General features: G+C 40.7%; 1 protein-coding gene across 1 annotated transcript; it reads right to left on the bottom strand.

The window, feature by feature from the left end:
- Nucleotides 1-17,745: 17,745 nt before the first annotated feature.
- On the bottom strand, nucleotides 17,746-18,135 carry LOC118848924 (ATP synthase F(0) complex subunit C2, mitochondrial-like). Its single transcript, XM_036757970.1, has one exon. It carries the CDS (start codon nucleotides 18,133-18,135, stop codon nucleotides 17,746-17,748), a length of 390 nt encoding a protein of 129 aa, XP_036613865.1.
- Nucleotides 18,136-25,969: the final 7,834 nt, after the last annotated feature.

Raw genomic sequence — 25,969 nt, 5'->3', positions numbered from 1 at the left:
CAAATGTTTAGTATCTGTATGGAAGTCATATAACCTTCAGTTACCAGGTTTCATTATCTATAAAATAAGCAAGTTGGACTCAGTGGTCTCCAAGATCCTTTTCAGTTCTAAACCTGTGATTACATGAATGCTCCAGATCACTAATTATAAGAGAAATGTAAATCAAAACAACCTGGAGGTTTTCCTTCACACCTAACAAACTGGTGAAGATGACAAAAGATTGGAATAGTCTGTTTTGGAGGGGTTTTGGGAAGTTGGACACACAAATGCAGTAGTAGCACACCTTTGAATTGGCCAAACCATTCTGGAAAGCAATATGAAATTACGTAAAAAAAGTAACTAAAATATTTATTATAGCAGCTCTTTTTTGTAGTGGCAAAGAACTGGAAACAAAAGAGCACTGATTGATGAAAAGCTAAACAAACTGTGGTAGATGAATATGATGGAATATTGCTGTACTATTAAGAAATAATTCATACAGTTAATAGACGGAAAACTGATACGAACTCTCTCCTTGAAAGCAGGCACCGTTTTTGTTTTGTTTGTTTTACTTTCTTTGTATTCCCCTAGACTTAGCGCAATGCCTGGTACATAGTAGGTACTTCATAAATTCTTGTTGACTTGATTTGAATGATATAAACTGAAGTAATCAGAACCAGGAAAACCATATACATAATGACCATAACAGAATGATGTGAAATTATAATAACCAAGCTTAGTCATAAAAAGAGATATGAGAGGGTACCCCTCCCTGCTTATTTGCAAAGGTCGGGGGGGGGCCTATGGGTGTGAAACACAGTGTATAACTTTTTTATGTTGGTTAGTTTGGGCAAACTCTTCTCCCCTTTTTTCATTTCTATTTTAAGGGATAGCCTCCATGTTGAGAGTGGGAAAAGGAACATTGGAAAATATAGATGACATAAACCCAAAAGATATCAATAAGATTTAGTGTTAGGGTTCGGGGGTGGGGTCCTTTGTTTTTAGGAACAATATCCTCAAACTCTCATCTATTTCCCAGTGTGATGTGCTTCTGCTACTCCATTTGGGAAGGGTACAGGGAGAGATTCTCTTCCTCTCCCTTTCTTGCACCATAGTAGAAGGCACAAAAGGAGAAGGAAAGACCAAGTCCACAAGAGCTGAAAGCTCCAAATACTATTCTCTATGAAAGGAAATGGTTGATTCTTCAGTCAATTAAGCAGTAGGAGTTCTGTGTGTTCTATCAATTTGATTGGAGGATTTTTCAGTTTGCTCAGGGATTAACTATGGCTCATGTCCTGTAATTTCATCAGGTTGATTGGAGAACTTTTCAAATTGATCAAGGATCCTTTGATTTTTCCAACCCCTTATGATATTTTAAATGTTAAATATAGCATCTTTCTCACTCCTGAACTTCTATGATCCCTTCTTCCAGGAGACTCTTATTGCTTTGCTTTCATGACATTTCTCTCTCCCTTTTTTCCTTTTTTCCTCTCTGAGGACACTTCCTTAGTTTGACTGTCTAGCTCCTTATTGCCCCCTCTCAGTGCTCCGGTGCTGTCTAAGGACCTGTCCCACATTTCTTCTCTTTCTTGGTGATCACACCCACTCCCCTGGATTCAATCATTACCTCTTTTCTTCCCCTGAACTCCAGTCTGGCACCACCAATGAGATGAAGACCAGCACTCCAAATTGAACATGCTCAAAAAGTAACTCACCTTCCCCCCAACTATAACCCACCCTCCCAAGCTCCTTGTTTTTAGAGATGCTGCCACCTTCAGCTCAGTCACTCAAGCTGAAAACCCCACAATCATCTTCGGATTTTCCCTCTCCCTTATTCTTCATATCCAATTCAATTTGCTTCAGTTAGCATTGTACTAGACGTTTTGTTACTCACTGGGTAAAAGCACAAAAGTTCCACTGTACCCACCTTCAGGGATCTCTGTGACAGACCTCTTCTCTATCTTCCTCGCTGTAGACCCCTAGTTATCTGAGAGCACGCACTGGGACATGAAGTGTTGGGAAAGCTCACCACGACAATAGCAGAGATGCCCCCAGATGCTTTTTCCCCCATCTCTCCATAGTCAGGTACTATGCACTCCTTTCCCTCCTCCAGCCCACATTACCACGATCCTAAGCAAGGTCTAGCCCTTAGGCTAGTAGCATCTTTTTGCCTTATTATGCACTCTCTCGGAAAGCAGCAATGCCTTCGTTCCTCTGGCCTTCTCCCCTGCTGTTCCAGGGAAATGCGGGTGAGCGCACTAAACAGCGTGGGCTCTGCAGAGTGGCTGCCGGGGAGAGATCAGTGGCTGGGCCACTTAACAGCTGTCCCTATGTCTTAGCTGCAGTCGCTGGGTCTCTCTAGGAAAGTGCATTTGCTTTTCTTTTTTAAAGGGGTTTTTTAAGTTTGTGCCCCCATCCCCACTGTGACTGATCTGAGCCCACTGGACCCAGATGGCTCCGGAGAAGAAAGTGAGACTGGTGGCTTTGCACAGCCCTCCCTCACTTATGTCCAATTCATTTGCATGTCATAGTATCACCTTCCTGATGTCATGGTCCTTTTTGGGAATGAAGGACAAACAACAATGACCCTGGTTTTTAAGGGTTTCGGGGGGCATAGGGATAAGGAAGGCTGTGAAGTTGATTTCCCAACTTTTGACTAGTCACCTCCTTCAAAATCTTCGAACGACTTTTTAAAATCACAGATTCATATGCCTAAATGGAAATCGAACTATATACCCTTTGATCCAGCAATATCACTACTAGGTCTATATCCCACAGAGATTTAAAAAAAAACAAAAAGGAAAAGGACCCATTTGCACAAAAATATTTAAAGCAGCTCTTTTTGTGGTGGCAAAGAATTGGAAATTATGGAGATGCCCATCAATTGGAGAATGGCTGAACAAGTTATGGTATGTAAATATAATAGAATTCTGTTGTGCTTTAAGCAATGACCAGCAAGTAGATTTCAGAAAAACCTGAAAAGACCTACATGAACTGATCCAAAGAAAAGTGAGCAGAACCAAGAGAACATTGTACACAGTAACAGCAACATTGTGCAATGACCAACTATGAATGACTTAGCTATTCCTAGCAATACAATGATCCAAAACAATTCCAAAGGACTCATGAGGGAAAATGCTATTCATATCCAGAAAAAGAACTGATGGGAATCTGAATTCAAGTCAAAGCATACTATTTTCATTTTCTTTATTTTTGTGTGCGTTTGTTTTCTTTCGGCCTGTTTCTTCTTTGAAATCATAGGTTCAGCCTCCTGATTTGAAGATGTGCCTCACAAACAGTCTTAAACAAGGTTGACAATTCTAGCTCCTCTTAAATGTGGATTCCCCAATCCCAAGAACTATTTCTTTCATTTTTTGATTGTTTTTAAATTTAGTTTTTTTCAATAAACAAAAATCTATTTTCTCTCCTTTTCCCTCTTTTCCTTTCTGAGTTAAGGAGGAAAAGCCCTTATAACAAATGTGCATATACAATGGCCATGTCTTATTGTCACAAAAAAATATATCTTAGTCTATGATATGAATGTATTATGTCCTGTGAGAAGATGGGTAACATGCTTCATCATTGGTCCTCTAGAACTGCAGTTGGTCATTGTGTTGAGTAGTTCTCAAGTCTTTTGAAGCCGTGTGTCTTTACAATGTTCTTATTGTATAAATTGCTATCTTGCTTCTGCTCACTTCACTCTGCATCAGTTCATACAAAATTATTCTCAGGTTTCAGGATATTCCTTTTCCAACTTCCCCAAACTAAGGCCAAGGCTGAATTCCCATGGAGCCACACTCTGCACCTTCTATCTTTCCTAGTAACCAGATTCTCAGAGGACCTGTTTGTTTACCTGCACCCTGCAACCCCCATCAGTGCTTGATCTCTGTGTTGACAGGAAGAGGGGGGTACTTTGAACACCCCTTAATCAGTCCGTATCATAGTAAGCAAAAAGACATCCAAGACTGACAGTTATTGCTTACATGGGGCCATCCTGGTCTGTCTTTTGGCTAATGTCCAGAGGTTTTGCCTGTGTGGCCCATCATTGTCTGTTACCCTGTCTCTCTCGATCTAATGATTACCCTGACACTTTGCTCACATTTAGCCACACATCTCTAATGCAATTTGCCTGAATATCACAGCTTAATGGTGGGGATTCATTAGAATAATAACTCCCATTTATATAATGTTCTATGGTCACAACAACCCCTTATGAATTATGTGTTTTATCCACTCACCTTATGCTTCATTTTGTCCTCCTGTAGTTTGCCAAAGAGCAGGTGCCTTCAAAGCCTAATATAGACTCCATTGTCATAAATAGATAGTAATGATTCCCATCCCTCAATAGCTTTGAAAATTCAAGGCCAGCCCTATAGAAGATGATTATTTCCTCGTACCTTCTGTGTCTTAAATCCTAGTTGCCACCAGGTGAAGGTTATTGTTTATTAACAGGGACATATGTCCAATCGATAGCCTTTCCTCAGTCTTGTCTATAATAGCATTTATATAACATATAAATATACAAGTTTGCAAAAATTTAATCTGCTATCTCATTTGATCCTCACAACAAACCTGGGAGATGGCTATTATATAATATATATAATATCCATATTATATTATGGATATATACTGTATCCCCATTTTATGGATATATATACTCTATCCCCATTTTATGGATATATACTATATCCCCATTTTATGGATATATATACTCTATTCCCATTTTATGGATATATACTATATCCCCATTTTATGGATATATATACTCTATCCCCATTTTATGGATATATACTATATCCCCATTTTATGGATATATACTATATTCCCATTTTATGGATATATATACTCTATCCCCATTTTATGGATATATATACTCTATCCCCATTTTATGGATATATGCTATATCTTCATTTTATGGATATATATATATACTATATCCCCATTTTATGGATATATACTCTATCCCCATTTTATGGATATATACTATGGATATGGATAAGGAAACAGGCTGAGAGAGACTAAGTCACTTGACTAAGGTCACACAGCTAATGAGGCTCTAAGACCAGATTTTAAGTCAGGTCTCCCTGACTCAAGGCCCAGCAGACTATGCACTGTGCTAACAGCTGCCTCTAGTGTAAAAGTAGTAGTGAATTAGGGTGAGAAATCTGACAAGGGAAAGGATTAATCCACAAGTATTTATTAAGTGGGCAGCTAGGTGGCAAAGTGGATAGAGCACTGGCTTTGGAATCAGGAAGGCTCATGTTCATGAATTCAAATCCAGCCTGACATACTTACTTGCAGTATGACCCTGGACAAGTCACTTAACCCTGTTTGCCTCAGTTTCCTCATCTGTAAATAAGCTAGAAAAGGAAATGACAAACCACTCCAGTTTCTCTGCCAAGAAAACCCCAAATGGTATCAGGAGGAGTGGTACACAGCTGAAAATGAATAAAGTTATTTATTAAGTGCCTACTATTTATTAAGATTTATTAAGTACCTACTATTTATCAGATGCTGTATAGTAGAGAATGTGGAAGTTTCATAGAGGAACTAGCAGCTGAGTTGGACTTAGAAAAAAGGGAAGGCACTTCAAGAGACCTGGGATAAGACATGGAGAATTCATCCTAGGTAAGAGAGAGTGTAGGCAAAGGGCAGACTAGGACATGTGATTACGAGTAGGTCTCTTTTGGCTGAAACACAGCAGACAAGAGAATAACACTCTGAGAGACAAGGCTGGACTGTGTGGGGCCTTAAAATGAGAGGATTAGGAATTTATATTTTATTTAGCATTCAATGGGGAACCAGTGGACTTTTTAGAGTACAGGAACGACGTGATCAGAGAGATGTATTACAAAAATTACTCAGGCAGCAGTGTGGGAGATGGACTAGAACAGGGCTAGATTGGAGTCAGGAAGGTCAGTTAGGAGGCAGTTGCAGTAATCTAGGTAAGATGAATGGGGCTCTGAAGTAGCATCTTAGAAAGGAGGGATACAGGAGATATTGTCAAGATAAAATCAACAGGGCTTGGCAGCCTGACTAGCTGCGAGAGGGTATAAGAGATGGAAGAATCCAAAATGAGGTTGTGAGCCTGCGTGAGTGGGAGGATGGCAGCACCATCAAGACAAATAGACAAGTTGGGGGAAGTGCAGGTTTGGGGAAGAAGATGAGTTCCATCAATCCAGTATTAAGTGCTTACTTTGTGCCAGGCATTGTGATAAGTGCTGGGGATGCAAAAAGTTAAAAGCACTCTAAAAGAGATTGGATTTTTAAGGGGAAGGAGATAACATTTGTAAATCAGATGTGTTGAATTTGAGATTCGGATTGACACAGGTGATGGCATTCAGTAGACAGTTGGACACATAGGACTGGAGTTTTGGGAAGATGTTAAGGGGAAGCATATGCATTTGGGAGTCATCTACATACAGGAGATAGTTAATGCCGTGGGAATGGATGAGATCATCAAGGGAGAAACTGAAGTGTGATGAGAGGGCAGAATTTAAGGTCTGCCCATGTTTTAAGGGTAAAAGGAAGAAGAGGAGCCAGGAAAAGGGACAGAGGGGAAACATTTGAAGATGTAGGAGATGAGCTCTAAAGGTGCCATTTCACAGGTGCCAAAGGAAGAGAGGGTGTCAAAGAGGAGATCGTGTTAAGTGTTGTCACAGAAAAGTCAAAGAAATGAAAATGTCATTATATGGAGTGATAAGAGAATCATATGTAACCTTGAAGAAAGGTATTCTAGTAGGGTGAGAGGAACAGATAGCAAAGGGCTTGGTGAAGGATCATTGAAGGAAGGAAGTCTTTCAGAAGTTTAGTGATGAAGGAAGGTGGAAGATATGACAATAGACAGGGACTAGCAAGATCAAAGGAAAGGGTTTGTTATTTTTTTAATTTTTAAAATGTCCTACATGAATATATTTGAGACTGGAAGGAACAAGCTAAGAGAGAAGAAAAAATTAAAGATGCCTAAAAGAGGGGGAGGGTGATTGACATTGCAATACCACAGGAGGGACCAAAGAGAGTGGAATCAAAGATATAAGTGGAGGGATTAAGCTTGGTAAGGAATAGTGGCAATTCATCTCATCAGAGACGGTGGTTGCATTGGTAGTGCATTGGATAGAGTGTTAGATTGAAGTCAGAAATATCTGAGTTCAACTCCCACCCCACATACTCACTAGCTGCATGACTGTGGGCAAGTCACTCAAGCGCTCTCAGCCTCAGTTTCCTCAGATGTAAAATAGGGATAATATCTTCTATCCCTCAGCTTTGTTGTGAAGATCAAGATATCTAAAGTTCTCAGCAAATTTTAAAATACTATATAAATTCTGACTATTGTTATTATCCTCTAAGACTGGAAGTTAGGATGGGTGAAAGGGGTATATGATGACCTCTATCTCCTGAGCAGGGTAGGAGGCACTCTCTGCTGAGAACGAGGAGGGAAATGGGAAATTTGAAAAGAAGTTTGGAACAGCCTCTGAGGAGAATCCAATTACAATTGAAACTTGAATAAATTCGTGATTTCTTTGATGTAGGTATTCTTTCCACAGGCTTAAATGCTATCCCATCAGCTTCTTCTTGATCTGTGCAATTCTTGTCCACAGAGAATCTAGCCAATATGCAAGAGGCATGAAATTCTCAACCTGGGGTCTGTAATCTTGGTTTTTAAAAAATATATTTTTATAATTTAATTCAATATAATTGGTTTTGTCTGTAATCTTGTTTCATGCATTTAAAAACATGGTGCTACAAAGTGGTCCATGGTCTTCACCAGACTGCCGCCATGACACAAGAAAGGTTGAGAATCCCTGCTCCGGTTCTTTTCACATTTTATAGTTATCAGTATTTCACTCAAGTTTGCCATCTGTTTTCTTTCACTCTTGCCATAAGACTTTCTTTTACAACCACATTTCCTAGATGATATCCATTACACTACTTCTCATGTGAAGGACATCATCAGAAATATGTTATAGCCTTTTTGTGCCTACTATACATCTTCACATTGGCCTTGGAGTCACTTAAAATGTTGGTTCTTCAGATATTTTGAAGGTCCAAGACTCACATCTAAACAGAATCACTGGGAAACCATTTGTATTTTTAAAAAAGGATAGACTTTGGTGTTGGGGAATAGTTTGGCATTATTAAAAGCACTCCACAATTTATCAAATACAACCCAGCCTACTTTCCTCCTTATATTCAATTCTCATCCAGTTCACTGGCTGAATATATTTATTGATATACTAACTCAGTGTACTAGCCTTGACTATAGCCTTGGCTATAGTTGACTATGACACATAGCCAACTGTATGTTATAATCTGGGAGGAAAGGCCTTTCTCATCCATTTAGTTTTTCTGATATGAATTCAAATCAATCTTCTTTGAATAATCCTGGATCTCATTGAGGAGTCACCATAATGGTCTTGGGCTTGATCCAATCAGGATGAGCTCCAGCAGCAACATAACTAGGAATTTTTGCACCAAGGATAAATATTAATACCACAAACCGTGCGAGGGAAACCCTAGGTTGAACAAAGGAATAAGGAGTATAAGACATTGCCCTATGGAGGGGTAGACAGATATGCCTGGATACAGAAGTGACTAAAAGTGCTCTGAAAACTTGGGCAAAGCTTTCGTCACCCCACTCTAATTACAGCTTTATAATCCAGAAACAAGAGCAAAAGAAAGAATCAACATCTACAGGAAATCCATCTTCCATCTGAACTCTCTGTAGAATATCTTCCAATATAGTAGTGAATATTTTTGGCTAAAAATATCTACTGGTTTTATCCCTCATCTGACATTAATAATCAGAGGGCTGTTATCTCTATGATTAACATTTATTAAGGAATCTTGTAAGATCTTAACAGAGATTCCTTTGGGAGAAGTGAGAACCTCTAATGATGGTGGAGCCACCCTATTTGAATCCTAACAGCCCAGCCTCTGGGATGCTATAAGAGAAAAGAGACATGGCCGTTAATAAGATGAAGTCAGGAAGAGAACCATTGGGAAAGTCTACCCATTCCCTCAAAATATTTTTATCCAAGTTATTTTCCATGCATGTACATATCATTATTATAGAAATTTTACAAAGATAAAAATGTAAGACTTATGGGACAATAGTTATTAATATCTTCTTACTTACCCTGTGGCCAAAGTAATATTATCCAGAATTTTCTCCATTATTTTAATATCTTCCTCTCCCCAAGAGGTCTTATAAAATGATCCCTTTCATTGCCTTCATCACAGATTTCCTCAGTACATATTTGATCTGATCCAGCCACCACTGTTCTGAACTTCATCTTATTAACTGCCATGTCTCTTTTCTCATATAGCACTACAGAGGCTGAAGTGTCGAGATTCAAATGTGGTGGTTCCACTATTATTAAAGATGATACTATGCTGTTATACAAACAGTAACCAATCTGTTCTGTTTTCCACCCATTTGTGGTCCTCCTGCCAGCTTCATCTATGAATGGTCCTGGGAGAATTTGGCTTACTTTGGTCTCCTGTCAAGTTTTCCATAACTTGTTTCTGCCGCCACTGCTTCAGGCTGTTTTACAAGGTGATGCTATCTGTAATCTTCCAATATCTTCCTCCATCAATGAACTTGTCTCCTAAACTAGTGTTGCCCTTGGCTACTGCCTCTCTTCACTTCCCAAGATCAAGTATTTGCTTGATAGAGTTCATAGATTTAATTAAAGATGAAGTAGTAAAGTAGTAGGCCTTGAAGTAGTGAAGGCCAGTTGAGGTTAGGTAGTAGGAATTGTGGGGGACTCAGTCAGCACAGCTTTGAGATTTCCTCCAATATGTTGGTCTGCTTGCAGATAGAAGTAACAGGACCAGATTAGAGAAGTTACACAGGGTTCAATGCTATTAGTGGCAGAAGAAAAGGGGAACAAGAGATTTAAGGATGGAGGGGGAAGGCATTATTAAAATTGCTGCCATTAGATTGTGAGCTACTCGAGGGCAGGGACTGTCTTTTGCATCTTTTTGCATCTCCAGTGCTTATCTCAGTCCCTGCCAGGTCGTAGTAGGCACTTAATACTTATTAATCGACTGCTGACAGCATCATAGCTGGGTACGTACAGAAAGTGACAGTATACTTAACAAGAGTTTACTATGAAGGGGCAACTAGGTAGCACATTGGATAGAATACTGGCCCTGGAGTCAGGAGGACCTGAGTTCAAATCTGGCCTCAGACACTTAACGCTTACTAGTGGTGTGACCCTAAGCAAGTCAATTAACCCCAATTGCCTTGCCAAAAAAAAGAGAGATTACTATGTGCCAGGCACTGTGTTAAAAGCTGGAGATGCAAAAACTATCCAGGTACTGGAGGAGCTCACATTCTAATAGGGAGCGAGGGAGGGAAAAAAGCATTTATTAAGCACCTACTATGTTCTATGCATTGTGCTAAGCACTTTACAAATATCTTGTTTGATCTCATTCTAATAGGGAAGACAACATGCAGATAACTATATATATATATATATATATATATACACACACACACATATAAATACTATGTTGTTTAGTTGTTTTTCAGTCATGTCTGACTCTTCATGACCCCATTTGGTATGTTCTTGGCAAAGACATTGGAGTGGTTTGCCATTTCCTTCTCGAGATCATGTTACAGATGAGGAAACTGAGGCAAACAGGGTTAAGTAACTTGCCCAAAGTCACACAGCTAGTATGTATCTGAGGCCAGATTTGAATTCAGGTCTTCCTGACTCCAGGCCAAGTGCTCTATCCACTTTGCCACCTAGCTGTCCCATACATAAGCTATACATGATGCAAAGGAAAGGTAATCTAAGACAGAAGACCCTAGGTAGGGAGAAAGGCGGTGTGCCAGTGCGATTTAAGCTGAGTCTTGAAGGAAGCCAGAAAATAAGGATGAGGAGACAGAGTATACCAGGCATGGGGAACAACCAGCCAATCAAAAGCCATGGAGTCCAAAGATGGAATGCTGTATGTGAGAAACAGTGTAGAAACAGCAAGGCCAGTGTAGATGAATTGCGGAGGAAATAAGGGGAGTAAAATGTCAAAAGACTGGGAGGGTAGGAAGAGACCGGGGGGTGAAGGGTTTTAAGTGCCAAACAGCACATTTTATACTTTATCTGGAAGTAATAGGGAGCCACTGGAATTTACTGAGTGTGTGTATGTGGTGAGGGGGTGACATGCTCAGACCGATACTTTAGGAAAATCACCTAGGCTCAGGGAAGGATGGATTAAGTGTCAAGAGACTCGAGGCAAAGAGACCAACCGGAAGACTATTTCAATAGCCCAGGTGTGGGATGATAAAAGCTTGTACCAGGATGGCAATCGTGTGAGTGAAGATGAGGGGACCTACTCTACAGTAGATGCTCTGCAGGTATAAATGACAACACTTGGCAACAGACTACACCTGTGACGTTAGAGAGAAAAGATCAGGATGACACCGAGGATGGCAACGTCCTTAACAATAAGAGTAACTATGACTTCTGGTGTTGGACGTGCTGAGCTTGACATGTGGATGGAACGTCCAACTTGAGATGTCCAGAAGGCAGTCGGTGATGCCACTAGAGTGGGGCGCCCAGGAGAGAGATCAGGGCTGGATTTATACTTGGATTTATACATACAAATATGTATACAGATGATAAGTGAACCCATGGGAAGTGATGGGATCACCATGTAAGGTAATATGGAAGGGAAAGGGAAAGTACAGGACACAAACTTGGGGGACAGCATCTGTTTTGTGGCTGGCTGAAAGAGAAACAAAGCAGAAGGGATGCCACATGAGTCGCGTACATGGTGAACCCCTTTCATTCTCAAACTTCAGATGTGTTTCTGTACCACTTACTTCTAACTTTCTTTCTCCCTCCTAACTGATGGACAATAGTTAATTTTCATAGAAAAAGATTTCTTGGGGCATCTAGGTGGCACAGTGAGTAGAGCACCAGCCCTGGAGTCAGGAGGACCTGAGTTCAAATTCGGCCTCAGACACTTGACACACTAACTAGCTGTGTGACTTTGGGCAAGTCACTTAACCCCAATTGCCCTGCCTTTCACCCCCTCCAAAAAAAAAAAAAGAAAAGATTTCTTAAATTAAGCTCTGTGTCTTATATTATATACTAAAGATAGCTATCAGTTTCCTAAAGGATCCCACGGACTTTTTTTTTCTTCTGAACACTTGGAACAGAGTCTGAACTGAACAGAATAATGTTTAAATAAATGTATACAGTGGCTTCCTGACTTGGACCAAAGCAGTGGGATAAAATCATTAGAAGCAAATAGATATCTCCAAGTGGTATTCCTGAAGTTTTAACAATTCAATAAATATTAATTAAGTACTAATCTGGGCAAAACACTGTGGCAAGGGGCTTGGAACAATGTGAAGATAAAATAAGACTTTAAAAACAAGTGAGATTCCCAAATCCCTGCTTTCATGTAGCTTATATCCTAGTTGAGAAGAAACACCAAAAAAATATAACAAATTAACTATAATACCAAATCGATCATGACATATACAGGTCGTCTCGAAAAATGTAGTGCAGTTTTAAGCCTTAATAACTTCATAAGTATAAGCATTATAAACTTATAAAAATAATATTTGAAAGGTTACTTTAAAATGTTGATATGTTTCTTATTAAAATTCAACATCACTACTATCTCATCGCTGTAGCCAATTTTTGAACTTTGTAGAAACATTCATCCGAAGCTGTTCGGTGACTATTGTATTTGTAATCCTAACCTTAAGATCATCCAAAAATGAGTCTTTGATGCATATACGACAGTCTTAATACATCCCCATGAGAAAAACATCTAATGGAGATATATCAGGTGACCAAGATGGCCAAACAGACTAACTCTTTTACCAAGCTACTGATCTGAAAAATCATCGCCCAGAGAACTCGATTAAAATTAAATTTTCCTCATTCACAAAACTAAATGACTGTAAAAAAAATTAATAATTAAACTTTGACATTCTAGCCTATCTGAACCAGGCAAAAAGACAAGAGAGAGTACAGGATATTAGGGGAGAAAGTAAGGTTTACAATGAACGTGCGCTATTTGGAGCAGAATGTAATGGATGGGGCTCTAGATCTGAAGTAAGGAAGATCTGGGCTCAAATTGCATCTCTTACGCTTATGAGCTTTGTGATCTTGGACAAGTTATTTCACCTCTGAGTCTTAGCTGCCCTGTCCGTAGAAAGGTTACGTGGGTGTAACTTTTCTCACGGAGTTTTTGTGAGGTTTATATGAGATAATCTGTTTAAGTGCTTTGAAAACATCAAGGGAATATTTGTGTTGTTGTTTAATTATTTGTCATATTCAGTTCATTGTGAACCCACTTGGAGTTTCCTTGGCAAAGATACTGGAGTGGTTTTTGCCATTTTCCTTCTCCAGCTCATTTTACAGATGAGGAAACTGAGGTAAACAGGGTTAAGTGATTTGGCCAAGGTCACACAGCTAGTGTCTGAGTCTGGATTTGAACTCAGGTCTCCTTGACTCCAAGCCCAGTACTCTAACCACTGCACCACCTACTTGCAAAGGACTATATCAATGTCAACTATTATTATTGTTATTAGCATGAAATGTGCTGTTAGCATCTCAGAGGAACCCTGTCAAATGGACTAGATGTTATCTGGCAATGGAATTAAGACGGTCCCACCCTCTACTTTGGGACAAAGCTACTGATCAGCCTCACCCGGCTGGCCCCCAGGAGTCCTCACACAGTCCTGGTGCACCATTCAGCCCAAGACTGTTACTCCCCTGAAGATTCAGCATGGTAATTTTCACTCTTGGGGACCTTTCCTTAATGGACTAACCTTCAAAGCAGGATATTTGCATGTGCTGCAGAGCCTTTCTAGTCTCAGGCTCTCCTGGGAGTCATTTTTTAGTGACAGTTGTGGTTTTATGACACTTTTTTTTAAAGACTTGTTCAGCTCCTTGAAAACCACAGAGCTCGAAAGTTTCCGGACGTGATATCATATCTCCTTTGCAGTTTCTGATGGCATCAGCTCATCTGGTTGCCAGCCACAAGACAGCTTCCATTGACTTCTAGTGAAGTCAAACATTTAGATTTATTGACTGAGAAGAACGTTACTGACCAAAGCTTCACCCGGCTCAATATTTGCCTAGAGACAATAAATCTTGGTGCTGACCAAAAATGGAAGTCAATGGATATGTATTGTTACATGCTTTGCTTTGGTGAGAGGAATCAGTTGCACTATGGATTTTCATATAATTTTGTTTTGAAGTGGCACATGAGTCTAGGTTCAGGAAACAGGGTGGAAAACATGATAGGAAAGTTGCTCTTTGTAATCCTGTAGTTAAATATGGTACCGTGTGCAGAGAAAAAAAGCTGTCAAATGTCATCCAGAAAGGCTGTTTTATGTAAGATGATGTCATCATAATGACAGAGGGTGTTAAGTCCTTTGTTGAATCCCCACAGGGTATTTGTCCCCCATGAGAATCAATTACTGAAAAGATAAATGGTGCATTAGAAGTGTTTTTTTGGCATATATTTCACTCTTGATATATGTTGTTCTGCTGAGCAACAAACGATTTAGATAAACCTCAAGGTCATGTTTAGACCAGAGAGATGTTTTTCATTAGCCAGGCAGTGACCATCCTGATAAGAGAAAGAATCGCTGGCCTGAAAACTATAAAATACTCCTCTCCTAAGGGGACAGACCTAAGCAGCTTACCTGGCCAACACTGATCACCCCGGTGTTCACAGGAAGGTGATATTACAGGCAAGCTGGGAAAATAATTTGTATTTATGGAGATGGATGTTTTTGGCACTGTCCCCCCTACGGCGTATTATTCTGGGGCCTCTAGATGAGCATTGCCTTGAACTGGAGCCACCTCTCAGGGCTGTGCTTTCGGGCAATCACAAATCCACATTGTTGCTCAAACTGAGCTTTGTGGGCTGATCATCGTTCTTCCTGTCATGGCCTCTGCCCCTCCTTGTCCCTGCTATGCGTATCGCATACTCCGTAAGGGAAGGAAAAAGTGTGAAGGTTCTTATAGGTGACAGAATGTCTGGTGCTGCGTTTCTTACCTGGTTCATCTCCATGCCTACCACTAGTCAATAGGTCCTCAGTTATGTTTCTTTAGGGTAGCTGAACGGTTCCTAGCACCTTTTGTCTCTCTTAGCATTCCTCAGACTAGCTACCGACTCATGGCCTAAGAGCACTGCACATACTTGCTGCATAGACCCCACAGAATTCCAGTTGGGAATGCTGCCTGAGGTCCTATTACAGATTCCTTATCCTCATGCGGTCGAGGGGCGGAGCCAAGATGGCGGCTGGTAAGCAGGGACTAGAGTGAGCTCCGTACCCGAGTCCCTCCAAAAACCTATAAAAAATGGCTCTGAACCAATTCTAGAATGGCAGAACCCACAGAACAGCAGAGGGAAGCAGGGCTCCAGCCCAGGACAGCCTGGATGGTTTCTGGGTGAGGTCTATCCCACACGGAGCTCGAAGCTGGGAGCTGGGAGCTGGGAACGGAGTGGAGCAGAGCCCAGCCTGAGCGGCGTGGACCATCCAGACCAGAAGCTGGGCGGATGGGGCCCCTAGCGCCCTGAATATGTGAGCTGCAGCAGTTACCAGACCCCTCAACCCACAAACACCAAAGACTGCGGAGAAGGTTAGTGGGGAAAGCTGCAGGAGTGGAAGGAATTCGCAGTTCGGCTTCCAGCCCCGGGGCAGCGGAGGTGGGGCAGCTACAGCTGTTGTTACTTCCGGCTCCAGGCCCACCTGGTGGGAGGAATTAAGTGGCGGATCAGAGCAGGAGTGCAACAGCCTGCTGAAGATCTAAGCCCAGTCTGCACTGGGGGTTCTTGGGGAAGGAGTAGTGCAGGTCTGACAGAGCTGGCACCTCCCCCCCAAACGTGGAACATAGAACTCGTTAGTCTACAAGCAGTCATACCCCACTGAAAAACTCAAGGGTCAAGTTAGTTGGTTGGAAACATGGCCAGGCAGCGAAAACGCGCCCAGATTCAGTCTCAGACTTTGGATTCGTTCTTTGGTGACAAAGAAGACCAAAACATACAGCCTAAAGAAGACAACAAAGTCATAGAGCCTACAACCAAAGCCTCCAAGAAAAACATGAACTGGCCCCAGGCCATAGAAGAACTCAAAAAGGATTTGGAAAAGCAAGTTAGAGAAGTAGAGGAAAAATTGGGAAGAGAAATGAGAAGGATGCGAGAAAACCATGAAAAACAAGTCAATGACTTGCTAAAGGAGACCCAAAAAAATACTGAAAAATACACTGAAGAAAACAACACCTTAAAAAACAGACTAACTCAAATGGCAAAAGAGCTCCAAAAAGCCAATGAGGAGAAGAATGCCTTGAAAGGCAGAATTAGCCAAATGGAAAAGGAGGTCCAAAAGACCACTGAAGAAAATACTACTTATCCTCATGTGGTCCTATTGAGTGTTTCCAATTGGTTGTCATTCAAGGCCATTCTACCCCAGTACTGAACTGCATGTAGCCTGAGAACTCAGTACCCTAACCTAGGTGCCTGGTATTATCGAACCCAGTTCAGTCCAGCCATGACCAAATATCCCTAGGGGACATTGCTTCTCAAACTTCCTGCCTCATAAGAGACTTTCCTCCCCATCCATCCACCCTAAATAATCATCAACAAAAAGTTCAGAGAGCAAAAAGAAACTAAAATCCATTTCTAGAGCCTGATTATTAAACATTTGGTTCTGTGGTTCCCATTGGGGTTTTGATTCTAACAGGCCATAGGCAAGATGGAGCATCTTTTGGTGTTGGCCTCCGCATTCCTTTTCTAGTCATAGAAGGATAGAGCTGGAAGAGGAAAGGACCTCAGAGGCCATCTAGCTCCCCCTTCTCACTTGTAAAGTGAGGAAACAGGCAGAGGGAGATGAAATGGCTTCCCTAAGGCCACCTGTGTCAGTGCTCCTTCCCCCGTACCAGGCTGAATCCACTTGGTATACCAGCAGGGGAGGTGTTGTTCTACCTATGCAATCATGGGATTCTGATCTGAGCACAGAGGGGCAAACAGCTTGTGATGCACAGAACCAGGATTCTGAGATTCTTGACATCTCAAATGCATTGGAACTTTAAATCCTCCTTTCTCAAATTCCCCATCTCTGGCTGCTCCCAGGCAGGGTGTAGCAGGCTTCCTTCTGTGCAATGTAAAAGAAGCTACCTCAGTTAAGATCCCCAGCTATCCAAGGAGAGAGATATTTTCCAAGGGGAGGAATATTATGAGTTTCAACTTACTTCTTATTATTCAAAGTCCATGCCCCCATGTCACTTTTACTCAGATCTAACATCTCTTCACCACCTTATAAGCTTGTACTTCCCTCCCTCCTGCCTGAACAGTCTCAGCCTACAATAGTCTGTTCTCTTGTCCCCTTTTAACCTTGTGAAACTCTTGACTGTGTGAAGTCTCCTTCTCTTCACCTCCTGAATATTCAGAGACCTAAATCCCAGAAGATTGGCTAATGTGAAGATTCCAACTTTTAAGTTTGATAAGAATGTTGGGGCTTGTCATTTGCTTTTTTAAAATAGGATTTTGCCTTCAGTGTTGTTCTGACATAAGTTACTTCTTTTTATTAATATAGTATTTATTTGTCTTCCCTCTGTCAAACCTGAGCCCATGGCTTTCCCCAGGGCTGCCTGGTAAGATGGAGGGGAAGGCCTAGACAGGCTGGAAGAGACATAGAAAGACCAGAAGGACAAGGAGGAACATTCAGAAATATTGGGAGATAGAAATGGCTCCACCGCATGGCAAAGAGGATGCAGAAGGCCACCATCAGGCAAAAGAGCTCCATGGCCATAGGGCAGAGACCAAGATGGTGTAGGAAAAGAGCTGCTGCTTCAGGGAAGGGTTCCTGGCACAACCAAAGATGAGACTTCCAAACACAGTCCCAATCCCAGCTCCAGAGCCAGCCACGCCCACAGTGGCAGCCCCAGCCCCAGTGAACTTGGCTGCTGTGTCAATGTCCCTTGAGATGGTGCTAGTTTGGAATCCATATCTGGGGACAAGTGAGGTCAGGGGACCTGATGCTGCCAAAATGCTGAGGTTCTCATCTGTCCAAACCTCTGGCCATTTCAGCATCACTGCAAATAACGGTCTACTCAGCCGCTGAAAGTTTCTCCTCACAAGGGCAGAGGTAGAGATGAACTTGGCGTAGGCGTACATTGTCAGGGGGTGAGGGCCAAAGCTGAAGAGCTGCCGGCAGAGCAGAGGAGACAGAGAGCAATAAGGCCACTTCAACGAATAAATAGGACACCTAGATGGCACAGTGGATAGAATGCTGGGTCTGGAGTCAGGAAGACTCATCTTCCTGAGTTCAAATCCGGCCTCAGACACTTACCAGCTGTGTGACCCTGGGCAAGTCACTTAACCCTGTTTGCCTCGGTTTCCTCATCTATAGAATGAGCTGGAGAAGGCAATGGCAAACCACTCCTGTATCTTTGCCAAGAAAACTCCAAATGGGGTCACAAAGAGTAGGACACGACTGAAAAACAACAGCACAACAAACGCATAAATATTGAAGGCTCTTTAGATAAATAAAAAACCACTCCAAATATCTATGGAACCTCTTGCTTTGTGATGTCATACTCATATTGATGACTCATCCCACCTGGTGTGGAGCCTCAGGCGGCATCAACATCCAACGCTTTACAATGCTTTTTCCCTTCATACAATATCAAACACTTTTAGCCAAGAATTTCCTGAAGCCTCTAGTGAGAAATTTAATTATGGGTGATATAATTGACCATGTTTGTCTCTTTGTTTGAAAGGCAGCCTAACAGTGGAGAGAGAATCAGCCTGAAAGCCGGGAAGACCTCGATTCAAGTCCGATCAATGACATATGTTATTAAGTCAAGTTACAACCTCCAGGCTCTCTAAGCCTGTATTGGGAGAGGGTTTCTTCAATTGCACATTCTCCATGCCAGTAAAATCACCAGCATAGGCTTTATTCAATGACAATAGATATTCTTAGGAGTTATTCTATAATATTGAATGTACTTGAGATTAAGAAGGAGCCCCTTTAAATTTCTATAAAACTTCTTGCTTTGTGGTGTCCTACCCAAAATTTTCTATAATCTAGCTCCAACCTAGCTTTCTGCCTCCTCTCCTATAACTTTGCTATGCAAGCCTTGGAGTAGAATATTTGAAAGAGTTCTGGATTCAGAGTCAAAGGGATCTGCTTCTGAATCCCAGCCCTGCTATCTAATAGCTTCATTACCTTAGACAAGTCACTTCACTTCTGGGTCTCAGTTCCCTCAAAGAAGCAATTAGATTCTAAATGATCTATAAAACTTCTTTCGGTTACAAATCTATCACCATACATGCCTGGCCTACTCATTACTCATTATTCCCCAAACATGCCTTGTGACTTCTTACCTCTCTGTCTTTGCTTCTACTATTTCTCTGCCTAAAATGTTCCCTTCTGCTGCCAGGACTACCTTTTAAAATGCTACCTGGTTTCCAAGGTCCGATTCAAATGTTATCTCTAGAAGAAATCTAAACTATCAACAAGCATATGAAAAAAAAATGGTCTGGCTCACAACAATTAGAGAAATGTACATGAAAACAACTCTGAGGTTCCACCTCACACCCATCAGATTACTAAAGATGAAGAAGAAAAAGGAGAATGCCAATTGTTGGAGGAGCTGTAGGAAAACAGCCATATTAATGCACTTGGTGATGGAGCTGTGAAATAGTTTTTTTTCTTTTCAGCTTAAAGGATGTTGGGGAAAAGAGGAAAGCTAGGGATAATGTATTCAAAAAAGAATGAAAGAAATAAAAGTTATAGATTTTCTAATGTAAAAAAGAGCAGATGGAAGGCCAGAAAGAATAATAAAAGGCATAATAACTTTAGAAAAAACAGGTTGCATTTGTCATATACATAGAAAGAAAATCAAACTGTCCACAGGAGATACTCACGTAACTGTGACATACTAGAGATACAATCCCTTTCACCAAAATAAATAATTAAATAGTCTTAAAATCATTTTAAATCAAGTATCATCTCTTCCCTGGTCACCTCAGCCAGGAACAGTCCCTCCTTCCTCTGAAAGCAGATGGCACTTACTCTTTTGGATATCTTGCCTCAGACGTGTCATCTTTCCTGTAGAATTGTAAGTTCCTTAAGGTCAGGGACAATGCCTCATACATGTTTGTATTCCTTGAATTGCCCTGGCATGGTTCTTCTCACACACTATAGTTAATACTCAGTAAATGTTTGTTGAATTAAAAATAAATACATGCCTCAACCTAGGTTTTCTTAGGTCACGCATCTTTGGCAGCAGCTAGCCTTTCAGGTGAATTCATTTAAAATGTTGAAATTAGACTTTACCGGATGCATCTCCTCAGTCCTATGACACAAAGCCCTAAAGATGACCAGGGTTGTACAGAAGGACTCCAAATATTCCGATTTCAGAGAGCCTGAGATAGAACATAAAGAAATACATTCCTGAATATATATTTCTATATGCTTATTTCTTCATATATCTGTACCGAGTACATAAAAAGGAAGAGCAGAGAGAACATTCCTCAACAAACAGGCTGTAAGTCACTTTTTTATGACTGAATCAGCAAAATTCTCCTCATAAACTATTTCAGATGCAATTTTGTGTAGCTCCAACTCTGTCAGAAACTTTCCTACAAGCAAGGAGAGAAACAGAAATGGATTGTTCACCCCACTCTCCAGCTCCAAACAATATTTCTCATACATTTTGAGGCTGTCTGTGTTAACACCAGGGATGTGACATTGTCCCCTAGAAAACCACTAGTTACACCTTGATCCAGGGGCTGAGAGACTACACTGAACGCTCCAAGGTCAGAGGGGTTTAAATAAGCATAGTAATCAGGTCTAGCCCTCCATAGTACACTTACAAGTAGGTTCCCATATTCTTTGATGACTGCAGTGAGTGATTCTTTGCTAATAAATCCTCCAGTTGGGAAATGGCTTTTCTTAAAGTCGTTCAGAAATGGGGAGTGCTCAGTAGGCCTTTGGTCAATATGATTTTATGGTTTGTTTGTAAATGGTTAAACAGCTATTAAACCTCTCCCTGCCTGTCTCTCTCTGCCTTTATACAAACCTTTCTCTCCTCTGTCTCTGTCTCTCTATTTCTTTTGTCTTCATCTCCTTTCTCTCCTCTCTTCTCTCCTCTCTCTCTCCCCCTCTCTTTCTTCTCTTTTACTCATCTTCTCTCTCTCCCTCTCCCTCTCTCTCTGCCTTTATACAGACCACACAAACCTTTCTCTCCTCTATCTCTGTCTCTCTTTTTCTTCTTTCTTCATCTCCTTTCTCTCCTCTCTTCTTTCCTCTCTCATTGTCTTTCCTCTTTCTCCCCCCCTTTTTATCTCTCTCCTCTATCTTTCTTCTCTGTCACTCCTTCTCTTCTCTTTTCTCTCTCCCTCTCTCTCTCCCTCTCTTTCTCTCCCTCTCTCTCTCTCTCTCTCTCTCTCTCTCTCTCTCTCTCTCTCTCTCTCTCTCTCTCTCTCTCCCCTCTTACCCTCCCCCTTCACACACACACACACACACACACAGATCCAAAACATCATGGTTTTCCCATCCCTGTTTACATTCAATTGAATTTCCATGGACCTCACCTGCCTCCAGTTTCTCAGAGATTTACCTCTAGCTAGACAGCATGCGGCCTTATTGAACCAGGACTTATAACCAAGGTGTATACATCCTTTCTTGATCCACTCTTGATTTCAAACACCTCGATAAAATTGATAAAAACTTAGAAAGTTTTCTTTGCTTGGTTATTGTCCAACCTACTATATTTTATTTCTGCTAGATTGGCAAGAGTGGGAAGGTAGGGTTGTTAACCAGGTTTATTCCTCACAATTCAGAAAGTCTAAGTAAATACAGTCCAGCTAAGCAGACGTACAGCACACAGTTCATGATCTCACATGGTCCACCGGCTCAGGCAGGAAGTCTCTTTCAGGAGCATATTTCAGTAGCTACAAGCTGAATTGCCATTTTGATCAGAAGCCAGGCCCAGATTCTTTTCCAATGTCACTCATGGGAGAAACTCTGAGGCTGTGAGCCTTCTTCTGGGAGAATTCCATCAAACAGTTACACAGAACATGAATCTGGCCTGCCTGGTTTGAAACAATGAAAAATAGAATAATTTCTACCACTTTTATCTAGATAGCATAAGAAGGTTTTGGTTAGAATGGATTCACATTTCCCAATATGATACACTTGGGCAATTTTCTACATTCTTCAATGCGTTAGCTGAAAAAATATTTAAGAAAAAAAGTCCTTAAAGGATAAATTTATTCGGCGGGGTGGGGCAGGGGGGAGGTTAAGAAAAATAAGGGAAAAGAAGCAGATAGTGAGACAGAAGGAGATTTAGATAACATATATATATATAAGCTCCAATCCCTAAATTCTTCTCCATTAGGAGATTGAATTTCAAGCCTTCGATCCACAGAATAAATTTGTATTAACTGAATTGTCCCCAAGGACATAGGCAATGTTTTCTTTTAGCAGTTTTAAATCTGTTCTCAAATTCAGAAATCTCTTAATTTTCATTAACTTCCTCATTTATAAAAACAAGGCAACTCAGGAGTCTTCCATTTCTGGGCGAATAAAAGACTGACCAACTTTTTTCCAGAAGCATCTGCTAATTCTGCAAACCAATGAGCTTTCTACTATAGTGTGGAATGAGAGAGATTAGCTCCTTTCCATAGGAAAATGAGGAAAAGCAGTGAGATGACGAGGAAGGCACAACAAAAACAACCCAAAGTTTCTGGCACAAGCCTGCCGGAGAAAAGTTATAGAATGTAGGAATGATTGGCCTATCAAAAAAGGCCCTTCCAAATACAAATCTCTACTTTAAATCTAATTGGCAGGTTGGTCTACATGGAAACACAGGTATCCTATGTTGCATGATTTGAGGGGAAAGCAGAAGGCCCCCTCTACCACAAAAATACCTTTCTCACTAACCCCTGATGATCCATTATTAATGATTTGTAATAAGCATCTACTTTCTCTGCAGCATCTTCTTTTAAAAGGCAAATGCTCCTAGGATAGTCCCAGAATTCAGAGCTAGAAGGGACCTTAAAGATAAATTGATTCATTCAACACCCTCATCCTACAGACAAAGGAACTAAAGGCCAAAGGTTAAAGCACAGCTTATGAAGTGTCAGGGTTCCTCAGACTTGATGGAATTCCCACTGCTGTGCAAGGCAACTTACCTCCCTCTTTGGGTATTCTTACCATTACAAATGTGAAGAGAGAAGGGAGCCATATCCATCTGAATCAATGTATTCTTATTGGTTCTTTGTATGATTGAATACCTTCTATTTATTAAATATGTTATGGCCCACAAGCAAGTCATTTTGTTCTAATCCCACTGGATTTGCCTGAGGTATGTCCTTCCTAAGACTCCATCTATGCTTTTATCCAAGCCAATGCTCAACAAAGCAGAGCCAAGAACATATCCCTTGGGGCACTCCATTACAGACTTCCCTCAAGGTTGACATTGGCCCGTTAATGACTACTCTTTGTTTTGGTCGTTTGATCTGTTTTTAATCCATTTTAATTGTACTCTCATATACCTTCTATCTTCCATCTTGTCTTCAAGAATCATGTGAAGGACTTTGCGAAATGTCTTGCTCAAATCTAGGTAACATGCCTACATTATTCCTCTGATCTGCTAATCTGATAAGATAACCCTGTTGGAAAAAAATATGTAGACTAGAAATGTTCTTAAAGTATGATTTACTTTTGATTAGACCCTACTGGCTCTTGGGGGTTATCACTTTCCTTTTAATAGAGCTCACAAACAATCCTATAATTTTGCAGGACAAATTCTCTGGTTGATAGTTTAAGGAATCCACCCTCAATGGGGAAAAAAATTCCCATCAAATATCTCAGATAAGGGTTGAATATCTAAGACATATAGGGAATGAACACAGATATATAAGACCAGGAACCATTCCCCAATGCACAAGTGGTCAAAAGATATGAACACACAGTTCTTAAAAGATGGATTATGGATTATTATATGAAAGACAGCTTCAAATAATATCTCACACTTAGAAAATTGGCAAAGACAGCAAAAGTTTTAAAATGCAGTGGTGGAAGGGCTACGCGAAGACAAGCACACTCATAAATGATTAGGGGGAACTATGAATTGGTTCAACCATTGTAAAAAGTGACTAAAATATCCATACCCTTTGACCCAGATATACCACTGTTAGGCATATACTCCCAAGAAATTCGAAGACAAAAATTCCTGTATATACCAGATTGTTTGTAGCAGTACTTTTTGTGTTAGCGAAGAACAGGAAATGCCTATAGATTGACGAAACAAATCATGGTATGTGGATTTAATAAAAAATATTACTGAACTGTAAGAAATGACAAATACAAAAATTTTGGAGAAACAAGGAGAATACTCAAGTGAACTGATGCAGAGTAAAGCAAATAGAACCAAGAAAATAATGTTCACGATGACTACAATGATGAAAATAGACAGAATGACAACAATAAAAAAATGTTGACTCTTGTGTGATCATATTATCCGAACTTGGCAATGGAGAACAGTTAAGAAAATTCAGCTGCCTCCTTTCCTTGCAGAAGTAGAGAACTGTAGGTGTAGAAAATTACATTTATTATCAGATGCAATTCATGTATCAATTGGTTTTGCTGAACTACTTTTTTTCTCTTTCTTGTTTATCCTTTGTTATAAAGGATGATTCACGGGGGAAGGGAGAGTATGAGATATTCAGAAGTGCAGGTGACATAAGTCTCAACTTCAAAAAAAAAAAATCTACTCTCTTCTTTTTTATGAATATCAGAACAGCACTTGGCCAGTCTACAGGATATCTCCTGTTACTCGTGATTTTTCAAAGGCCTTGGACTATTTCTACGTTCCTGCGCATCCATGCCAAAACAAAATACAGAACCCTGAGCCAACTCAAGAGCAGCAACCTGACTCCGTCACTCAAGTGATCTACCAAATAATTCAGGTATTCAATAGAGGAACCATTGTATAGAAGTAAATTTTAGAGGAATTCTTCTTTTAAATTGAGAGGGTATTTTTTTTAACATTGAATCCAGCCATAAAGGCTCTTCCCTACACACAGTAGTGCTGATTCAAGATTTCATTTTCAATGAAAAATTTGATCCCTAAGAAAGTACTATTTGCTTTACCATTGCCACGAGGGTACTATTGTTTGATGGAAGTAAAAAAGTAACTACCCTACTGATAATGGGGAAATAATAGAAAACAGGTGAGTGCCTGCTGATGCTAAGTCTCTTTTTTCATTCTGTGGTAATTGCCCCATTTATGGCACGGAAGCAAAGTAAGCTGGTTTGCCACTGCATACACATTAATCTCCTCCAACCCTACACAAAATGTGTAGGCGATATTCTTATCCATTTCCTTATTTGGCAGTGGTTTGCTAGGATATCAGATAGGGAGAACTGTCCTTGGGACCTCCCCAGCCAACCTTCTTCCCAGTAGCTAAACCTACTTGCTCAGTTACTCTTGACGATGCTTAATTGGCCGTGGCTATTATTAATAATGATATAATGTGTACGTACCCTGCCTTAGGCTTTAGATCCATTGGTATTCTATCCATTTAGCAGACACATAATTAGAGAAATAGAGCCTTGAAGTGACTTTCTCAGGGCCATAGAAGAAGTCAATGGCCAAGCTCAAGGATAGAATCTAAATTGAATATGCAATTCCCAGAATTCTCAGCTCTAACAGACCATTGTCCTGTCCTCTGACAAGGATAGAGATACACTATTGAAACTGTTTAGGTGAAGATACTGATACATGACCAAGTAATAGATCCAATTTAGACGTGAGCAGGAGGAGATAAATGTATTTTAACCACTCTGCAGGGTGATCACTCAACAGGCAGCTAGGGATGCTGCTCAGCTGCATGCGCGTGCGTACCCTATTGATGATGGCCATTTAATCACCTCCCTGGGTGGTGGTGGAAACATCTTGTTCTCATTCATTAGGTCACAGCAACTTTTTTTTTT

This window comes from Trichosurus vulpecula, chromosome 4, assembly GCF_011100635.1.
Source record: "Trichosurus vulpecula isolate mTriVul1 chromosome 4, mTriVul1.pri, whole genome shotgun sequence".
Taxonomy (NCBI): domain Eukaryota; kingdom Metazoa; phylum Chordata; class Mammalia; order Diprotodontia; family Phalangeridae; genus Trichosurus; species Trichosurus vulpecula.
The sequence above is the reverse complement of the archived record's forward strand: the minus strand, read 5'-3'. Positions and strand labels throughout refer to the sequence as shown.

Excerpts from the sequence above, each read along its gene's own strand:
- LOC118848924 (XM_036757970.1), bottom strand. The coding sequence starts at position 18,135 with ATGTACGCCTACGCCAAGTTCATCTCTACCTCTGCCCTTGTGAGGAGA.